At 54.6% G+C, this 19,596-nt stretch overlaps 2 protein-coding genes across 2 annotated transcripts in view; both read right to left on the bottom strand.

The window, feature by feature from the left end:
• Positions 1-42: 42 nt before the first annotated feature.
• KCNK16 (potassium two pore domain channel subfamily K member 16) lies at positions 43-7,975 on the bottom strand. The gene is made up of 5 exons (XM_075555163.1): positions 7,763-7,975; positions 2,778-2,892; positions 1,782-1,948; positions 683-848; positions 43-266 (listed from the first exon to the last, which is right to left on the bottom strand). The coding sequence occupies exons 1-5, from the start codon at positions 7,973-7,975 to the stop codon at positions 43-45; spliced, it is 885 nt and encodes a 294-aa protein (XP_075411278.1).
• A 7,401-nt stretch (positions 7,976-15,376) lies between these two features.
• The window catches only part of LOC142452515 (kinesin-like protein KIF6), a 134,449-nt gene continuing 130,229 nt past the window's right edge, over positions 15,377-19,596 (bottom strand). The window contains exon 9 of the mRNA XM_075553796.1: positions 15,377-15,462. Coding sequence (XP_075409911.1) covers positions 15,377-15,462 — 86 coding nt within the window. The remainder of the gene's footprint in view (positions 15,463-19,596) is intronic.

Here is a 19,596-nt window from a genome sequence, read left to right as displayed (position 1 = left end):
CTGAGAGAAGCCGGGAGAGGCCAGTGAGGCCACCTGCGGGCCTCAGGCAGAGATGGGGATCTTCTGAGGTCTGGGCAGCCCATCGGTCCCAGGGGTGCCCCTTTCCTTGAGGTTGGGGCCCCTGCTGAGTGGCCAGAGCTGAGAGCACCTGTGCAGAAGCAGGGGGCCCAGTGGGAGGATCAGCGCCAGCCAGGCGAGGCCCAGGAGGATCCAGATGGCCGCCAGGCTCCGGTACACTGAGATGTAGTGCTTGCTGGGGTCCGTGCCTGGCAGTGAAGGGGATAGGATAAATGCCAGGGGGCTGAGGGCACAGCCACCCCCAGGCTCCAGATGGCCCGAGCCTCACCATGGACTCTCCTTCTTTCCCACAGCCCCTGGTGGACAATGGTGAAATGACCATGGGCCTCGGGACGATGTTACTGAGAATGCACAGAAGCCACAGAAACTAGCTATCGCCCCTGAACAAGTCAGTCTGGGAGCTGCTTTTGAAAAACTAGCTGTTGAAAACCACGTGGAGCTCCTCTCTCCAGGGACACACCCACAGCCTCCTTGCAATCGAAGTTGACCTGACCGCAGCTGGTATACCCTCCACAGCTATCCCTACCTGACTCCCACCTCCCCACCTCCCAGATCCTAGCCAGCTCACCCCCTGCCCCGAGCTATGTGGCTGTCACGTTCTCACCGACAACATAGTCCCCGAAGCCGATGGTGCTGAGCGTGATGAAGGCAAAGTAGAAGCCCTCGCTGAAGCTCCAACCCTCCACGTGGCTGAAGGCCATGGGGGGCAAGATGAGAATGACCAGTGTGCCCAGGGTCAGGAACAGAGCCAGGCCGAGGAGCTGCAGGAGCTGGGAGGGAGGGAGGGAAGAGGAGTCCTGGTTGTATTTACATGGGAGGCCCCAGAGTTGGGTCAGGAACAGGAAGCCCTGGGCTGAGTTTGGGAGTGGGGCTAGGCCATAGCTGGGTCTCCTCTCTGCTCTGCAGGTCTATCTCTGTGTGAGTGATCTGGTTCTAGCTCAGGAATGATGAGGGCAGAGGACTTGTGCTATTGGGCCAGGAGGGATTTAGAGACACCTGGTGTCAGAATAGTTACACATTGGGCTGCGATCTGCAAGGTTAGCCATTCGAAACCACCATCCACTCCTCAGGAGAAAGATTTTCTACTCCTGTAAAGAGTTACAGTCTTGGAAACTCGGGAGAGTTCTACCCTGTCCTATAGGGTCACTATGAGTTGGCATCGACTGGATGGCAGTGAGTTGGGTTTTGGGGTCTGGAAATCATGCTTGTACAGGCTCCCCTTCTGCTCCCTGTCCCTTCCAGCATCTTACAAAGGATTGGCCAAGGGGGGAAGGGTTGCATGGAGATGCCCTGCGTGGCCCAGGGCCTGTTTTTGGCCCCAGAAAAGGAGGGGATGGACATTGAGATGGCTGCCCAGATCCCCCTTCACAGGAGGCTGTTGGCTAGCTGTCAGTTCCTTCAGGGTGCCACCTGCAGAGAGAGGCTCCTCACCCCCGGGCACACACCTCCTGGGTGCCTGATGGAGGCACAGCTTAAAGGCCTGGCTAAGCCTAGCCACAGTGGGACCATGCTGGTAGTGTGCACGTGGCTACAGAGCTCCTTATGGGACTGGCCAAGTCTTGGTTCCAGCAGCCCAGCAGTCCAGCTTTCCATCTGCCCGGTCCCACCACACTCAGTCCCTAATGCCCAGGCCCAGCGTCAGCTTCAGCACAACGGAACCTGCCCATTGGGTCCCAGCAGGGCGAGGAAGGTAAGGGGCCTACCTGGGAACGCCTGGGCTGATCCTCCCACCTCTCCAGGGCGGCCAGGTGGGTGCGTAGCCCCGTGCCCAGGTGATTGAGGAAGACCACATTGAGAGGGATGCCCACTAGCGCGTAGAAGACACAGAAGGCCTGCCCTGCCTCTGTGCTGGGTGCAAGGTTCCCGTATCCTGTTGGGGTAGGAAGGGTGTGTGTGAACACGGGGAAAGAGTTGGCGTCTAACCACCCTCCACCCAAACTTTTGCCGATGTTGATCTCCATCTCTCAAGGATGGTCCCAGGCCGGTGCTTTCCACATGCTGCTAGAATGATCTCTAGTTTTAAGAACCCTGCTCATCTCAGAAGGCCCTGCTCAAAGACACTCCCCTTTGACTGTGCCCCTCCTCCTGCCCCGTGCGCGTGAGTCATGTGGCACGTCTTTCCTATCTAGCTACTGCCATTGGCTGAAATGACCTGCCTGGCAGGCCACCAGAGTTCAAGGAAGGTGGGTGGACCTAGATTTGGCAGAATGGGTAGAGCGGTGTGGAGGTGTCTTCGTGGGGTGGTGTGTGTGTGGCAGATGTGGCCAGCCCCCTGGGGACATCTGGTATAGCACTTACAGTTTGGGTGGGCAGATTGCGAACACATGGACGACGTCCCACCTCAAGCCCCCACGTCTCTCAATCTGAGAGATGTTTATGGCCACAGGAAGGTGCTTGGTCTGTGGGGGCAGGCTCAAAATGCTGCAGGTTTAACATGCCCCAAGGCAGGAGTGGGTAGATAAATACCACCCCCTCTCATCAGCCCCCAGTGAGACCATCAGAGAGAGACCATCAGAGGGAGCCCAGGTGCCCAAACCAGTCACTTGCTGTGTAGTGCACACTGTATTGCCTCCCCCCAGCCCCCACTACCTGCGCATCCTGGAATTTCCTCCCAGAGCAACCAACTCCTGGTCTCTGGAGGGGAGTCCCCACTGAGATGGGGGCTTTGAGGACGGTCCTTCTCCACTCCAACCCTTTACCTATGGTAGTGACAACCGTGCCTGCGAAGAAAAAGCTGCTGCCGAAGTCCCAGTTGCTGGGGTTGGTGGAGTTGCCTTTGGGGTTCACACCTTTTACCCAGGCTTCCATGATGACCTGTGAGGGAGGGTGGCATGGGGGTAAGGGGTGGGCAAGAGGAGTTGACAGTTAGTGAGAACCTGCCTCTGGCCAAGCCTTGGACAGGGAGGCTTCATCCATCTCGCTGAATGATGCTCTCAGCTGGGATCTTGCTCATGCCTCAGCAAAGAAGACGGAGGCTCAGGAGGATTAAGTGGCTTCCCCAGGCCCTCGGACCCCAAGCCTGGTTTCAGTTCTGCTGTCTGGGGCTGTCCACAGGTGTGAACTTCAAGCCTGGGCTGATGGAGGGGAAGTGGGCTCTGCAGAGGTGAGGCAGAAGGTAACAGAAGGTTCTGGGGGGTCAATGTTGGGCGAGGTTTTCATGAGGACCAGGCACACATGGAACAACCGGGAAACTTTAGGTTGGATGTTCTTGGAAGGGAACATGGAGTTTGGGGACTCCAGGGAAAGCTATGGGGCCATCTTCCCACTTATCGGATGGCGCTGAGCTTCCAGGTGAGCTGGCAGTCTGCTCTTTGGTGCCCTCTAGTGAGTGCTGGCTGCACCAATAGGAGACATTCCGTCTGAGTCCTGAGCAGACTGTGGGAGCAGGGGGTGAGCCGCTGAGGTGGGAGAGTGCATGTGTGGGGTGTTGTATGTGTGCTCTGTGTGTATGAGCGCATGGAACTTTTGAAGAGTGCGCAAAATCCCTTTAGTTGTGAGTTGTCCCAGGGCAGCGTCACAATCTTGTCACCTGTTGGGCCCCAAAGACCTGTAGGGTGCAGTTCTACATTTGGGGGAGGGGACAAGGTGCTGTGCCTGCATGGCCTCCCCTGCCACCCCCATCCCCCCAGTTCCTATGGAAACTGTTTGCGCCCTGGCTGGGAGAGTCCACTTGGCCAGGGTGGGCTGGCGCCCGGATGCAGCCCGTCTGTTTCTCCTCACTTTGTCAGGAGCTGGCCTCTGAGGATGTGGACTTTGGACTTCTTCTCTTTCCCACACTCCCCTAGAGGCGACTCTGGTCAAGCAGGCACCTCATCCTTCTGTCCTTCGGGAGAAGGCCTTGCCCTCGTCCCGGGCTCCCCTCCAAGGCCACTCAGAGGTCCCCATCCCTCAGTTCCCAGATAGAGACTGTGTCCAGGGTGGGTGAGGAGGCAGCCGTGGGCCACTTTCTTTAAGACTCTGGAGCTGGTGGAAAGGAATCAGACTTCCTAGCTCTGTGGGTCTAGGCAGGCCCTTATTTTCCCATGGAGTCCGATTTGCTCTTTTGTCCCCTGGAGTTTTCACTGTAAGACCTGTTTTCCCAGGAAGCCTTGATGGTGAACTTAGGGGGTTACTCAATGGGCTGCCACTGCCGTGTCAGCAGTTTGAACCCAACTGCCGCTCCTTGGGAGAGAGATGAGGCTTTCTGCTCCTGTAGAGGTTTATAGCCTTGGACACGCATAGGAGCAGTTCTGCTCTGTCCTGTAGGCTCACCATGAGTCAGAATCGACTCAATGGCCATGAGTTTGGCTTCAATTTGGTGTGTTCTCCCAGAATTCTTCTGCCCTTGGCCAGATTATCTTGGTGATAGGCTATGTTATGGGTTGGGCTGCTCACCTCAAGGTTAGCAGTTCAAAACCACCAGTTGCTCCTGGGAGGAAGGCTTTCTACTTACATAAAGATTTACAGTCTCAGAAACCCACAGGGGCAGTTCTGCCCTGTCCTGTAGGGTTTCTGTGAGTCCGAATCAACTCAATGATAGTGAGGTTGGAGGGTCTCCCCCCACCCAGGATGACGACTCCTGCAGCAAGGAAGGAGACCGGGGTTGCCCTGGGGTGGTCCCCACCAGGATGGGTGGGATGTAGAAGTGCTCATCAAAGACACCGCCACCTCTGAGCTGCAGCCCAGTCTGTAAGCTCTGTCCGGAGTATAAGCCTTCCCACACTCTCTCTGGTTCCTGCGTTCTCCTCTAACCCAGGGCTGACGGAGTTGGCGGTCTCAGGATCTCCACCACTTCTGCTTTCTTGCGGTGCCTTCAGGTTCTTGTGCACCTTTCTCAGCCCTGACCTAGGCATTATGACCCCCAACCTGATCATTCTGGTTGACCAGAAACCAGGGAAGTGAAGCCTGAGGTCCCAGGTCTGGTTTCTTGAACGAACGGGTCTGGGCAAGTGTCTCGAAGTTGTAGAAGCTTCTCTCAGACCACCCAGCCCCGGCCATCTCCTAAGCTAGCTGTTCTCAGCCTGGAGAGGCAGCAGCAGCTCTTGGAGGGGTTGGTAAAGCCAAGGCTGCTGGGCCCTCGCCCGAGGTTCCGACATAGTAAGTCGGGCGGGACCCTACAGTTTGCCTTTCTGACAACCTCCCAGGTGATCTGGGGGCTATGGGTCTGGGCTCCACACGTGTTTTCTTTGTTATAAGTTTTATTTATTTTGTTGTTATTGAGCCCCTGTTCACAGCCAAGCACACTCCATCTCAACCGTGTCTCATGCCCTCATCAGTGACACCGATGCCATGCTTCCAGCTGTGTGACCTTCCTCAGCACCCCTCATTTCTGAGTTGCTCAGGAAACCCCAAGTTTCTGTCCCCTAATGGGAGGGCAGCCCCACGGTCCCCCTAGAGACCTCCTTCTCCATTCACAGAAACTCACTGTCCCCTAAGGTTCCCATCTAACCTTTAGAATTGCTGGTGTCAATTTGATCCCGTACAGGTAATTCTTCCAAGAGTCAGGGCTATGAACCAACTCATTCCAGCTCAGTCCCCTGCTGAGCTTTTGCATCTCCAGCCCCGATAGCTGGACTCCTCCTAGGCCTTGTACCAAGATACTCAAGTAATGCTTATAGATCCCCCAGATTGTGACGGCCCCAGAATTCATATCAATTCTTACGGGTCCCCAGAATCTTAAAGATTTTTCTGGATATGTGTAGTAGTTACATAATCTGTTGTCAATTTGAGACTTAAGAATGAAGGGGTGAAAAAAAAAAAGAATGAAGGGGTGGAGTTTAGCCTGTCAATCAGGTCGTAGTTTGATGCTCTCATTTGGAGGTGCTAAGGAGATAAATAGCTTGTTGGAGGTGGAATACATGCACACTCTCTGAGAGACATTCTAGCTGACAAGACACATTGGACTACACTAGAGCCCTGAGCTGGAGGAACCATGTGGAGACCCACGCCAGCGATGAAATGCTTCTACTGCCACTGGATCCACAAGACTTCCCACCCACTGGCCTGTGATCTTCCTGCATTCGACGCCAATGCATGTTTTGCATGAGTCTAAAGAGGAATTTATAGACTGGTATTGGACATCTGGGCTAACATCAGACTTATGAACTTTATATGGACTGGGCTAGGATGTTTTCTGAATGTACAATTGCTCTTTAGATAAAGCTCTTCCGTATACACCTATCAATGTCCATGGATTTGTTTCTCTAGTCTATCCAGACTAACACATTATGTAAGATTTATTAAAATGTAGATTGGATTCACTACACTGAGGGTAGAAATGCGAACTTTCAGCAGGGAGTCCAACTGGAAAGAGCTGGTTAGAGGCTGAAACAGGGCGCATGCTCAAACAGACCTTTTTGCTTCTGCAGCTAAATCCCTGTTGGAGGACGGGCCCGGGCGGCACAGTTGGAGGACAGGCCTGCAAGGGTGACCACTGGAGCCACACACGGACTGCTCTGCAGAAGACGCTGCCTTCTGCCCATGTAAAGATTGACAGCCGATGGGGAGGTCTGTTCTGCCCTGCAGGGTTGCTGTGAATCGAGATTCTCCCACGGGGCTCACCTTTTCGGGAACCATTGTGTGCTAGACTGTGTCCTTCCCCCAGCACTGAGGCTGCATGGGCCCGAGCAAGGCCTGAGTCTGAACTCTGACAACTGTGGATAGTGACCATCAGGGTGGTGATTTGAAGAATACAAGTGGGATCGTGATTTGGCTAAACCCATTCTGTTTATCCTGTTTTCCGCCGCTTTGGGTGCCTTGTAAGTGCCCACTAAATACCACGCACCCTTGTGACTGAGAGACTGGTCGTTTGGGTTCAGATTTTGGGCAGTGTGCCCCATGTTATCACCTGTCTGCCAGTGGAGGCAGGCATGTTGCTAGGACGCCGACGAGCTTCCAGACCAAGGTGAGCCAGGGACAGAGGCCTGGCAATCGACTTCCCAAAATCCCCAGGGACACCCTTACAGATCCTAGTGGTCTGATCTTGGGGTGTATGGGGTGGTCGTGCACCAGGGGTGGAGTTGACACTGTCAACCACCACACCGTCATGATGATTCTTCTGCACTTGACTTGGTCCTTAGCCCCGTCTCCTCCCCACCCCCACCCCATTGCCCAATTCCAGCACTAGAGGTTTTGTCCAGCACCCTAATAGTTAAGGCACTGGGCCAGGAAGGCCTGAGGCCTGGGGACCCAGGGTCGGTGTGAGGACAGGATGTGGCCAGAGAGCGGTCCACAGGTAGGATGCTGGCAGAACTCCGCCGCCCTGGCCCATGCCCACTATGCTGGGCCAGGGACGGCCAGAGGGGTGGCCATTCCTGACACTTCATTGCCTCCCGCCCACAGGACTTGCGGTGCTCAGAGCAGGGGCTGGGGCTGGGAGAGCGCTGGGTGGGTGGGGGCCGTGCAGGCAGGGGGGAGAAGGACATTTGGATAGGTGTGGTGACAGTGACACACAAGGCATGTTGATGCAGGGGGCGACTTTGATCTCTGCGGTCAGATGTCTGTGGCATGGATAGGGTTGCTCTTGACACCTTACGGATAATGAGAGGTTGGGCTCCAGAAAGTTCCCGCATTAGACCCGGGGCCTGAATCCAGGAGGTCACACCTGGTTCTGAGTTTCCACTCTGCTTCCTACAGGACATATGGGTCTCCCCTGGAGCACCAGGAGAAGCACTCCCTGCCCCCACACCCGAGCCATCCCCTTCACCTGCACAAACTGTTCCAGGGCCCGCTGGTCCAGGCAGGTGTAGTTCTCCAGGAAGCGCAGCTTCTCAATCTGGAACTGGTCCCTGGACTGAGCTTCCGCCTGCTTCTCCAGCATCTGGAAGACCGCGGCTCCGAGCAGCAGGTAGCAGACATAGGCCAGGAGCAGGGGCAGCACCCGGCCACCCCAGCAGCTGCTGAGCCCAGCACCAGGCATAGTGTGGCTGGGACTGGGCTGGGGCCTGGAGGCTGGCTGCCGAGGAGAGGCGGGAGGCAGGCAGTAGGCAGCTCCCAGGGACCCTGGCAGCCTCAGCCTGTCCACCTCGCCCTCCTGGGACAGGTGTCTGCAGGCTGGGAGTCTGTTTGAACAGTGCGGCTGAGCTTGGCTGCACTTAGTGCACGGTGCGAATGCAAACAGGCCTGTCAACCCCCACCACGGCCTTTTTTTTTGTTGTCCTTCTGCAGAGGGAACGGCAAGTCAGTGGCCACCAGGACCCCTCAAAGAGGCCACCCAGGTGTTTCTGAGGCCACCGTGGCTCACTCACAGCCTCCACATGGGATGGGTGTTTCTGGACCACATCTAGTATACCTCCCCCCTCTGTCTGGGCCCCAGTAGGTGCCTTCAGCAACCCCCAGCCTCTCACCCTGAAGGAGTCACATACCCCGAGCTGGGGAGGGAGTGGGGGCTGGGGAGCAAACCACATGGGAGTGAACACATCTCCGCTCAGTTGCCCTGGCCACACCATGGGACTGTGCGGCTCCACCCGCCTATCTGGGGGTGTGGGGAAGAGCGCACTGGGTGACAAATCAGGGCAGCGCAAATAGACAAATGACAGCCTCACGCAGGGACAGCCTCAGGGCTGATGCTCCTAATAAATTGGACGCATTTGCCTCATAACTTTTGCTGATAGTGTGCTTTGCTTGAAGCCCTTCCCGTCAGAGGATAATATGTTGGTGAGATATATGTGTGAATAAAAAGGAAGCTGAGCATATATCCTAGGCCCGGAGCATTAGCAGCGGCTTTGTGTGTTTGTGTGTGTGTGTGTGTGTGTGTGTGTGTGTGATGGCTTTATTGTAGATATAATTCACATGTCATAAAATTCACCCATTTCAAGTGTTCAAGTCATTGGCTTCTAGTGTATTCACAGTCGTGTGACCATCCCCGCAATCAATTTTAGGACATTTCATTACCTCAAAAAGAAACCCCATACCCCTTAGCTATCTCCCCCTCCCACCCCCCAGGCTCTGCAGGCTGCTCCCTCCGCCCCCTGCCTCATTCTCAGTCCCTGGCTACCACTAATCTTTGTCCTGTCTCCATGGATTTATCTGGTCTGGATCCCTCTGAGAAATGGTCCCACAGGACCGCCGTGGGTGCTTCATGGCGACTGGATTCTTTCACTGGCCTTAATATGCTCAAGGAGCCCTGGTGGCCTAGTGGTTATGCATTGGGCTGTGATCAGCAAGGTCAGCAGTTTGAAACTACTGATGCTCCTTGGGAGAAAGAGGGGGCTTTTAATTCTGGTAAACAGACTAAAAAACCCACAGGGCCAGCTCTACCCTGCCCCGTGGGGTCAGCATCTTCTCGAGGGCAGTGAGTTGGGGTTGGGTTGAGGATAGGACTGGATAATGCACTCCACTGTACGCAGAGACCACTTCTGTTTTCTCATGTTGGTACACTTTGGGTAATCCTCCTCCCCCCCCCTTTTTTGTGGGGGGCGCATTATGATGAATGCTGTAACAAGCCTTTGGATCTCAGTGTCTGGGTGGCTGTAGATTTTGCTTCTCTCGAGTGGAATTGCTAGGAGTGGAATTGCTCGGCCCTCTAGGGGAGGGGCAGTGGTGGTGCGGTGGTTAAGCACTCTGCTGCTAAATGAGGGACCAGCTGTTTCCAGCCAGCTTCTGCTCCCAGGGAGCACGGTGTGACCATCCTCTTCTGTGAGGAGCTGCGGCCGTGGGAATGCCATGGCCCAGCTCGGTTCTGCCCAAAGGGTCCACACTCGACCTGGCAGCAGCGGGTTTGGTCCTGTCCTCCGTTTCGGCTACGGCTAACTCGTATGTTTCGCTTTGGGAGGAATCTCTCCCGCATGTCTGCTGAAGTGGCTGCCCTGTCTCCCCTTCCCCGCTTCTTTAAGGCGGCTCTGCGGTGTCATGCCAGGGGACGTCACCCTCCTGAAGGTGTGTTACATGCTTTTCCCGTTTTTTGTTGTATGAAACCCAGGATCGATGAACCTCTAGACAGCAAAAAGAATAAAGGTTTCATGAGGGAGGGAGGTACAATGGTGGAGGTGGTGTGTGTGTGTGTGTGTGTGTGTGTGTGTGTGTGTGAAGGGGAGACAATGTCATTGGAACACTGATTGTGATAACAATTGTACAATTCTGCTTGATGCAATTGAACTATGGGATGATGTGATATTCTATATTAAACAAACAAACAAACAAACAAAAAAAAGATGGCTCAGGCCCTGGCCAGGTGCTCTCTAGGGAGCTTGAGGGGTGGTGTGAGTGCCATAGAAATGGGTCCACTCAGCTGAGTCCACTCTCTGCTCCTTCTCAGGAGGATGGGCACTAGGAGGGAGGGAGGAAGCTGAGCCTGGGCACCTGGAAGAAGCTCCTGGAGCCAGGCGGGCAGAACCAGGATTGCTAGCGACCCTGGTTGTGGTTAGGTGACATCGAATCAGTGCTGACTCACCGTGGCCCTGTGCACAGCAGGACGAACACTGCCCACGCCTGTGCCAGCCTCTCGGGGCTTCTTACATCTGAGCCCCTCGCTGCAGCCACTGTGTCCATCCATCTTGTCCAGAGCCTTCCTCTTTGTCACCGCCGCTCCGCTCCACCAAGCATGATGTTCTTCTCCAGGGACTGGTCTCTCCTGACCACAGGACCAAATCTCCCATTGTTGCCACCAAGGAGCATTCTGGATGTACTTCCAAGACAGATCTGTTTGTATTCTTTTTTTGACAGTCCATAGTACGTTCAGTGTTATTCACCAATGCTATAGTTCAATGCATTGATTTTTACTTGTCTTCCTTAGTCAATGTCCAACTCTCACATGCCTGTGAGGCAATGGAAAATATCATGGCTTGGGTCACGTGTACCTTTGTCCTCAAAGAGATGTCCTTGCTGTTTAATGCTTTAAAGAACCTTGTGCAGGAGATTTACCTGATGCCAGGTGTCATCTGATCTCTGGACTGCTGCTTCCAGGAACATGGATTGTGGATCCAAGTGAGATAAAACCCTGACAACTTCAACCTTTTCTCCCTCTATCATTGATTGATCAATCGATGTGAGGGTTTCATATTCTCCCCATTGAACTGTGATCCATACTGAAGGCTGCAACCCTTAGAATCCAACACAGTGACAGTTGCAGCTTTCGCCCCTTGGTTTCTTGTTCTAAGAGGATTTGGATGAGGACTGGGGTGAGGAGGCCTGTTGGTCCCTCCCAAAGACCATTCCTCTTTTGTCCCAAAGGATTTGCCTGTTTCCTGACAATTCTGAGTAAGGGGGGGGGGGGTCGCTCAATCATTGTCCCTTCGTGCCTGACTTACTTCGTGGTGTACATACTGTTTTTAGGTTGTGACCTCGGTAGGTCGTTTGTCTTTATGGATGGTTACCTCCATTGTGTTCATGTGTACTCTGCTTACTCATGGGCGATTCCCACTGTTGTCTATAGTGACCTTGCTTCAATGGGCCATTAGTCCCAGTGGATTCCCATCCCCTTCTTCCTAGCAGACCCTGGGTTTGCAGCTGCCAGCTCCAGGCCACGGGCACTACTGGCCTAAATCCATCATGGCAGTCTTGCTCTCCCCGTCTTGAACCAGGTTCCCCAGCAGCAGTCCCTAACAGGGGGGTTTGCAGACTAGCCAGTGATGACCAATAAGACAGCAGGACATGCAGGACAAGGAAGCAGGAGATGCCAAAGGACGTGTCATCGTCCCAGCCTCAGCCTGGTTCCTGGGGAGCTCTGGAGGGTCAAGTACACTTGGGTTACTTCCACTGGAGCCAGGGCAGTTGGGCTTCCCTGTCCTGCACCAGTCAGCCACTCAGGCATTTCTAGCTCTGTGCACCTGCAGAGAGAACAGCTCCAGCAGCCTGTAGACAGTCCACTGAGGAAGAGTAACATGCTGGCCAGCCCACTGGAACTGAGGACCCATCAGGGGCTGGAGAGAGGGGCACAGCAGTGTTAAGGGGGCCGGATGAGTCACAGTGTCCCCTGTATCTACTTTTCCAAGTTGCCTTTGCTGGCCTATTAGACTGGGGCTGAAGTTGGTCAGAGGGTTTTGTGGGGAGCTGTCCTGTCCTGATAAAGAGCTTAGATGCAGCTGGTTCCACCTCTTCCGTTCTTTGTTCCTGGAATGCACAGACCCCAAAAGCCATCTTGTCTCCACAAGGGGTAGGGCTGGAGAATCACCAGAAAGACCAGCCAGGCCCTGCTAGGAATGGCTCTGTTTGTCTAGGCCATGGTTGGGTGTCCCTTTACTTCCCAATAGTTACAGGAGTGCTTCTTGGTTTTGAGCCTTGAAAGGTTTATTTAAATGGGGATCTCTCGCTGGTTCTCCCAGACGACTGAGGTCATTTACCGTAGGAACCCAGGCACAGCCAGGGTCTGGCACACCTAAGCCTGACTCTTCACTCCATCTCCACTACTCATGTGGCTTGACCACTCTGCTCCATGTCGCTCCCTCTCCAGAGATGCTTGTCTCCCTCTGTCTGCCTCAGAGGCTGCCCTGCTGGCATCTGGTCAGCTTCAGCTCCTGCGGCCCGCTGAGTCATGCCTTTGTATTTCTCAGCTTAGGTCCTCCATGGAGAGGCTGTGCACCCGAGGCAGCCCTCTCTACTGGCCATTTCACAGGGGTCTGGTGGGAAGGATGGGGCCATACAGTGCTGCCATCGGCTGCTCAGCTGCCACCAGGTGGGTAGATAGATACCACATGCACAGGTATTGGCATTGAAGGAGTTTTGGGAGTGGCAGATACTGTGGCTGGTATGTTCACACCATGGAATATTGGTTTCTGGAAGAAGAAGAAGAAGAAGAAGAAGAAGAAGAAGAAGAAGAAGAAGAAGAAGAAGAAGGAGGAGGAGGAGGAGGAGGAGGAGGAGGAGGAGGAGGAGGAGGAGGAGGAAGAGGAGGAAGAGGAGGAAAAGAAGGAGAAAAGAGAAAGCACAGGAGGGGGGAAAGAGGGAGGGGAAGAGAGAGAGGTATTCTACAGGTACTAGAAGGGGAGAATTTTACTAGTTTCAGGTACATAAATGATTGAGAGAGGGATAGGATGTAGTACTGTCATCTGGTAGAAGGATCTTTCTCAAAACAAATAAAACCACCTCCAACTAAATGACCCAATGCGTTGAGGTGAACGGAAGTCGGATGTTAAGAACTTCCTGACCCTGTCCCAGGTGCGGGGTTAAGGTGGAGCTCCCCGGCTGGATTACTTCATAAGCAGGTAAGCACGGGCTTCCTTGTGCTTCTTTACTAATCTGTAGTAGTGGAATTGTGCATGACAGATTAGCAATTAATCGAAAGCCAGCCTGTACTGACTCTGCTTACTGGGTGATCTTCCCTGGCAATGGTGCCTCTCATCTGTTAGGTGGGTAAGAAGTGGCGCTGAGGGTGGTGTGCCGGGGGCTCGGTTTCTCTGGAATTCCGAGGTCCTTTGGGTGGGAGGACCTACTGAAACCATTCCCTCCACGCCTTCTACCTCCCAGGGGCCCAGGGGCTTCCTCGAAGAGCACCTGGGGAAGGCGAGTGTGTCCTGAAGGAGAAGAGCGAGCCTGAAGACATGTACCTTCTCCTTGCCCGGCTTGTCCCTCGAGTGTGGGGGAGATGTGGCAGCAGGTCCCAGGCCACAAAGTTAAATTCCACTTTGTGGCACCAGAGAAGCTCTTAACATGCGAAGAGTGCAGGAGGATCAAAGGTGGGGACTGAGCAACCTCTTCAGCACGGACTGGCCCTGCTGGGTCGGAGCACCCCTTATAAGCTATGACCGTGGTTTTGAGTCGGAAGTCAATAAAGGGAAAGAGGATGGATTAGATGCAGGGGAGAAGTGAGGGAAAGCAATGGGCAGGGGTGGCTGTGGGTGGGGAGGGGTTTGCCGGCGTCCCGGACTGGTAGAGGGAGCCCTGCGTCAGCGTTACCATCCTTGGGAAGGGGCACCAGACTCTCTGCGGGCAGTACACTCTGGTGCATGTACTACCTGTGCAGGCCTCGCTACGGGCTGGGGGGGTTGGCTGGACCTGTCCGGTCTCGTGCCTTTCCTGGCCGCTGTCTCTGGTCCGCCGGGCACGCCTTCCTCTCTGCTCGCTGGCAGGTGTTCTCTGTGGACCACCCTCATGCCCCAGCGCTTTCAGGAAAGCACCCAAAGCCAAGCCCACGGGGATCATCTAACTGCGTCTCAGAGAGTCTGCCTTACCAGCTTCCTGGGGACTTCTGAAACTCCCCAGGCTACAAAAGTGAAAGACAAGTAACCTAATGGTAGAACTTGGGGGTGGTCTGCTCGTGAGGTGCCCAAAGCACTGTGCTCCCTAGAGGAAGCTCTGCCCTCCTTGCCACTTCCTTTGCTCAAGCCATGCCGATCTATCAAGTGCTGGCCCTCTCTCTGGGCTGCTGCCTGTCATACGTGCTCCCTCTTGTCGGCTGTGGTCTCGTGAGGTCAGCGGTTGGTTGGGCAGGTTTAGGTGGGAACCTGCAGGAAGGCCCACACCTACTCACTAGCCCTTCCATCTCGGGCAGGTTTAGGTGGGAACCTGCAGGAAGGCCCACACCTACTCACTAGCCCTTCCATCTCTCCGCCTGACACCTCCCCACATGGGCACCACCCTCCTGTGATCGAGGGGGTGGGCCCAGGGCGTGATTTATAACCTCTTTCAGAGAATTATTGCTGTTAATGGGCAGAGCCAATTTGTGCTTTCCCAAAAGGGGGAGGGCAAAATCAATTAATGGAGGTGCTGACATGGCTTGGCCTGATGGCAGCGCGGGCCTGACATCCGGGGGGGTGTGCGATAAGGAACTTTCTGAGGCTGAACTAATCGGGGAGATTGGAGGAAAAAGAAGGCAAACAAATACCCCCGGATCAATCCCAGGTACAATAGGCAGAGAGGGCAGAGTCAACAGAGCCGGGGAGCACGAGCCTCTTTCCATCTGAGCAAGCCTCGAGATAAGGAAGGGACAGGCTGCCCACCCCCACCGTCCAACATAGGTATGCCCGATGGACTCACTCAATAGACACATCCGCACAATGATAAAGTGCTTTCCAAACCGGAGCTAAGGGGCAGAAGATAAGGCCCACCTGTCCCAGGTACATCCCTTACAGGGAAAAGGGCGAGGGCAGAGGTGTCTAGGCTTCAGCTCAGCCCTTCTCAGGGAGAAGACTGTCTGGTGAGTGACACCAAGGGAGTTGGATGACAAGCTTGGGATGTGGGACCTTGTTCTCCTGGGGGACTCTGAGACCAGCTGGGAGGATGTGCAAGCCTGAGGGGAAGGCTCAAAAATTAACCAAAGAACAAGCACACCTGTCATTCATCTTGCTCAGACTTATTTAACCTCTCGTCGTTCATCATTATTTCCCTTGTCTTATAGAATCTCTCCCCCAATCCCTCAAATGTACTACATTTGAGACAGGCAGCTCTAGTTGAAGGTGGGGAGCAGATTCTCAATTTTCACCAGCCGGAGCTTGATCTCAGTGCCATGTAGTCGATTCTGACTCAGCGACCCTGGACCAGAAGGTAACATGGTAAACAGAGAGGAGTGAAGTCGGTCCAGGATTTTGTCTTGCATGGACCCACGATCAGTGTGCCTGGAGGCAGCGGTCACGAGATCAAATGACACACGGCCTTAGGTACATCTCCTGCACAGGACTTCTTGTAAGTGTTGAAAAACAAGGACGTTGTTTTGAGGACAAAAGTGAACCTGACCCAAACCATGGTATTTTCAGTGGTCTCACATGTATGTGGGAGTTGGACATTCACACACATATGAATGTCTAAGAATCCGTTTCTCCTGTCAACTCAGATTAACAAAAGAAGCCGGCTTCAAGCCTGTGCTAGCACACCATCGGCCACAGGAGTCGCAAGGCCAAACCCAAATTCAAGGGGTAAGAAAGTCTAGTCTGGTCCCATGAGGCTGCAGGGAGCCTTTGGATGCACAATTGCTTGACGTTCCCAGGGATGTTGTAAACAGATGACCACAAAATGAGTGGCTATGAAAAAAAGTAGACACGTCTTCTCTAAGAGCTCTGGAAGTTTGAAGCCTGAAATCAGGGTGTCAGGAGGCCCACGCTCCCTCTGGGGGTTCTCGGCGAGAGCCCTTCCTCTCCTCTCCCTTGCTGCTGGCAATCCTGACGTTCCCTGGCTTGTGCTGGCATCTCATTCCGATTTCTGCCTTCGTCTTCACACGTCTGTCCTTCCTCTGCGTGGGTCTGTGCGGCCCCTTCTCTTCTTACAAGGGCACCAGTCCTATGGGACGTCAGTCCCACCCCGATTCAGTCTGACCTCATCTTGACTAAGTGTATCTGCAGAGAGACACTATCTCCAGTAAGGTCACAGGCGGCGTTTCTGGATGGATGTGAACATTGGGGGGTGGGGGGTGGAATTCCACTAATCGGGTCAAGAATTATAGTTATTCAACCTACTACAATGTATCTGCTTTCCTAAAAATTCTTTTTTTGGCAAGATCTGAGCAAACCACATTTCACCTCCCCAAGGGAGTCCTTCACAATTGACACTTCCTGTCCAAAGATTGGAAGAATCCCAGTAAGGACTGGGCTGGAGTCCTTGGTCAGGCTGCTTCTCAAAGAATATTAGGAAAAGTCCCCATTTTGGCCAGGTGTGGCCTCAGATACCTTCATGGTCATATTGAACCCAGGGGCTTGATGGAGAGGCTCTTCAAAACAGTTCGCCCACCTGTCTCACTCATTTGTAGAGATCAATGAACTTGGGGGCAGATGTCCTGGGCCCAAGCAGGTGTCCACACCAAGGCCAAACCTTTAGTGGGAGAGTTTGCTTGGCACGGGACGCTCACTTGCCCATCACTGCATGCACTTTGCCTGTGACCTGCTTGGCGGGTGTGATAGGTAAGTTGATTGTGCCAACCTGGCAGATGAACACATGTGGGATCAATTGAAGGACACAGAGCTAAATGGCTCGGCAAGCCTCACCTGTCTGGTCTCTTGCTCTCTGATAGTCGGACCAGTTGCGGCAGCCTTAGCTAGTTCTCTGCCTCAGCTGGCAAGGCTCACTTCCTGTGAGACAACCCTGAGGAGAAGCTGCATAGACCTGCCCTCATGCAGCCCTGGGTGCTGGAGCAGCCGTGTGGAGACCCCTGCCAGTGCTGAGATGCTTACACGCTGATTTGGCTTTCCTCCTGCAATCACGTCATTGGGTGTGTTTTGTGAGATTGAGGAGGACTTTGTAGATCAGTGTTGGACATATGGGCTAATGTCGGACTTATGGGCTTGGACTGGACTGGGTTGGGATGCTTAATGTACAATTACCCTTTAAACTCTCATAGAAAATATGAGTGTTTATGAATTTTGTTTCTCTAGTCTACCTCGACTAACACAGCAGGACACCAGTGGCCCAAGATGCCCCGGCTGTCTGCTCTCTTCTTCATTTCCTCTCCCGCTTTAGAGAGTGTTCCAGGTTCACACTCCACTGGGGACACGCCACGCCATGCCGCACACCTGTCGATAAGGCCTGAGGACCCAGGATGCAGGAGATCCAAAGTGACAGACTTGCCAACTTGGGAAGACCTGGGTTATTGCAGGGAGCCAGGAACATGATGGTGACTCACTAGGCCCCTGGAGAGCTCCACGCTCCATCTCCAGGGCGCGCGCGCGCGTGTGTGTGTGTGTGTGTGTGTCCCACAGACTCCTGGGGGAGGTTTCTGGAGGAAGGCTGTCAGTGATCTGTTTTGTCTTCCTCCGACTGTAGATGTTACTGGGACTATGTGCCGAAGAACCGGGATGTCCAGCTGCTGGGCCGCCGCAGCAAACCAGACGGACGAGGCCTGCCCAGGGGTGGGGGGTGGGGGAAACAGCACCAGGGGGAGAAGACACCCTGAGCACTGACTGTGCTGTGAACACAGTGGTGAGCCTGGCAGTTGGGCCCCGGAGGCTTCTGCGGCTTCCAGTCTGGTGTGTGGGTGTTGCGGATGATTGAGAACCAAGACAAAACAAACACCATGGTGTGATGAAGCAAATGAAACAGGGCTGGTTAAGCCAATGGATACCGCACTCAGGTGCTAACCGAAAGGTGGGGTGAGGGTGCGGGTTCCAGTCAACCCCGAGGTGCCTCAGAAGAAGGCCTGGCGCCCTATCTACTTCCAGATCGCCAGTGATTGAGGGGGGCGGGGACCCCCAAATTGGGCACAGTTCCTTTCTAACACTCTGAGGTCCCCATGAGTTGGAATGGACTCAATGGCCACTGTGGGGTGGTGGCTCCCCATGGAGCGGTCAGGGAAAGCCTCTTTGAGGAGGGGACCTTTGTCACCCACTAGCTGTATAAGAGCAAGCCAGGCCCAGCCCCCACTCCCTTGACTGGAGGTTTCTAATTATACCAAGTCTCAGCTGGGCTTAGAGGAGCTTTATGGGCCTGTCGAGCTCTGCACTGTAAGGCTTTTATCGTCTGCAAGATCCTGTTCCTCCTCGTGAAAGCGGGGGAGAAAACCAGTGAGGACACGGTCTATCTCCCTGCTCCCTCTCCAGACAGGAGCTCCTGCATTTGTCGGCCAGAGATAAGGGAAGCCGTGCACGAACATCTCTACATGGTTCGCTTCAGACTCAGGTGCCCGCCTGCTCCTGCCCTACACTTTACTCCCCACCCCACCCACCCTGCTACTGCTGAACCGGAGCCTTGCTGCTCCCACCCTACAGCCCGGCCGGATGGCCAACAGATCTCTGGGGGGTCACCCCATGGGCCAGCCTCCCTGTGTTGGCTCGATGAAGCCCTTACCCCACCAACTCCAAAGCAGCCGTATGTTATTTGAGTGCTTGGGCCTCAGCCCCACAGAACACAAAGTGGCCGAGGGAGCCTGAGGTGCCCACGGCCCATCTCCAGAGATGGCAGCCCTTGGGGAGAAGGTGGAGGAGCACCCAGTTTTCTCTGAATGTGGCATGGATGGCAGCCTGTGGGGACTCAGCTAATTCCGGGGCCACCCACAGGTCATCAGGCCCTGAGGGTGACGGTGCGGAGGGGTTTGGTTTGGTTTGGGAGACCAGGACTGGGGTTCAGGTGCCCAGTCAAGATTCCACCTCCTTGCCTTTGGCCGTTCCTGGGCGTCTCAGATGGGGTAGGCGGGGGGCAGGGGGCAAGTGGAGAGCTAAGATGGGCTCAGACACTATGGCGATTGGGGGGCTGGTGCAGGACCGGGAAGCATTGCGGCCTGTTGTGCACAGGGTCCATGGGGAGTCTGGACACCCACCCCCATCCCATCAGTACGAACGTCCCCCCTCCCCGCAGTCACAAAGGTTTGTGAGCATCCAAGTGAAACACCACTGCCACACCCAGCTTTCTTTACTTGGTTGAGGACGGGGGTGAGTGGAACCCCTCCTCCTATCCCAGCACCTACCCGGGTATCACCTGGCACTGCCGGCAACGTCAGAAACCACAGTGAGGATGCTCCTCTCAGTCCTGCCCCCCAAGGGCATCACCCTTGAAGAGAAAAGCCCCTTTCCCCTTGGAACCACAGTCTCTGGGTTCCCAGCGCCTGCAGGTCTCTCCTGAAGCTGCATGGGGGAGAGCGGAGCCTCTGTCTGCGTGTCGTCCTGCTGGCGGCCACCGTGTGGCTGGACTCAGCTGAAATTCAATTGCTTCCCAAACCTGCAAGGAGACAGGCATGCTCTTGGTTAG

Source organism: Tenrec ecaudatus, chromosome 7 (assembly GCF_050624435.1).
Source record: "Tenrec ecaudatus isolate mTenEca1 chromosome 7, mTenEca1.hap1, whole genome shotgun sequence".
Taxonomy (NCBI): Eukaryota; Metazoa; Chordata; class Mammalia; order Afrosoricida; family Tenrecidae; genus Tenrec; species Tenrec ecaudatus.
The sequence above is the reverse complement of the archived record's forward strand: the minus strand, read 5'-3'. Positions and strand labels throughout refer to the sequence as shown.

Bases quoted from the DNA above. Each gene is read 5' to 3' on its own strand.
- KCNK16 (XM_075555163.1), bottom strand. From the start codon at position 7,975: ATGCCTGGTGCTGGGCTCAGCAGCTGCTGGGGTGGCCGGGTGCTGCCC. The intron at 2,893-7,762 runs GTGAAGGGGATG...CCTCCCTCACAG, and splicing joins CCCTGGAACAGTTTGTGCAG to GTCATCATGGAAGCCTGGGT. The intron at 849-1,781 runs GTAGGCCCCTTA...CCTCCCTCCCAG, and splicing joins ATCAGCCCAGGCGTTCCCAG to CTCCTGCAGCTCCTCGGCCT.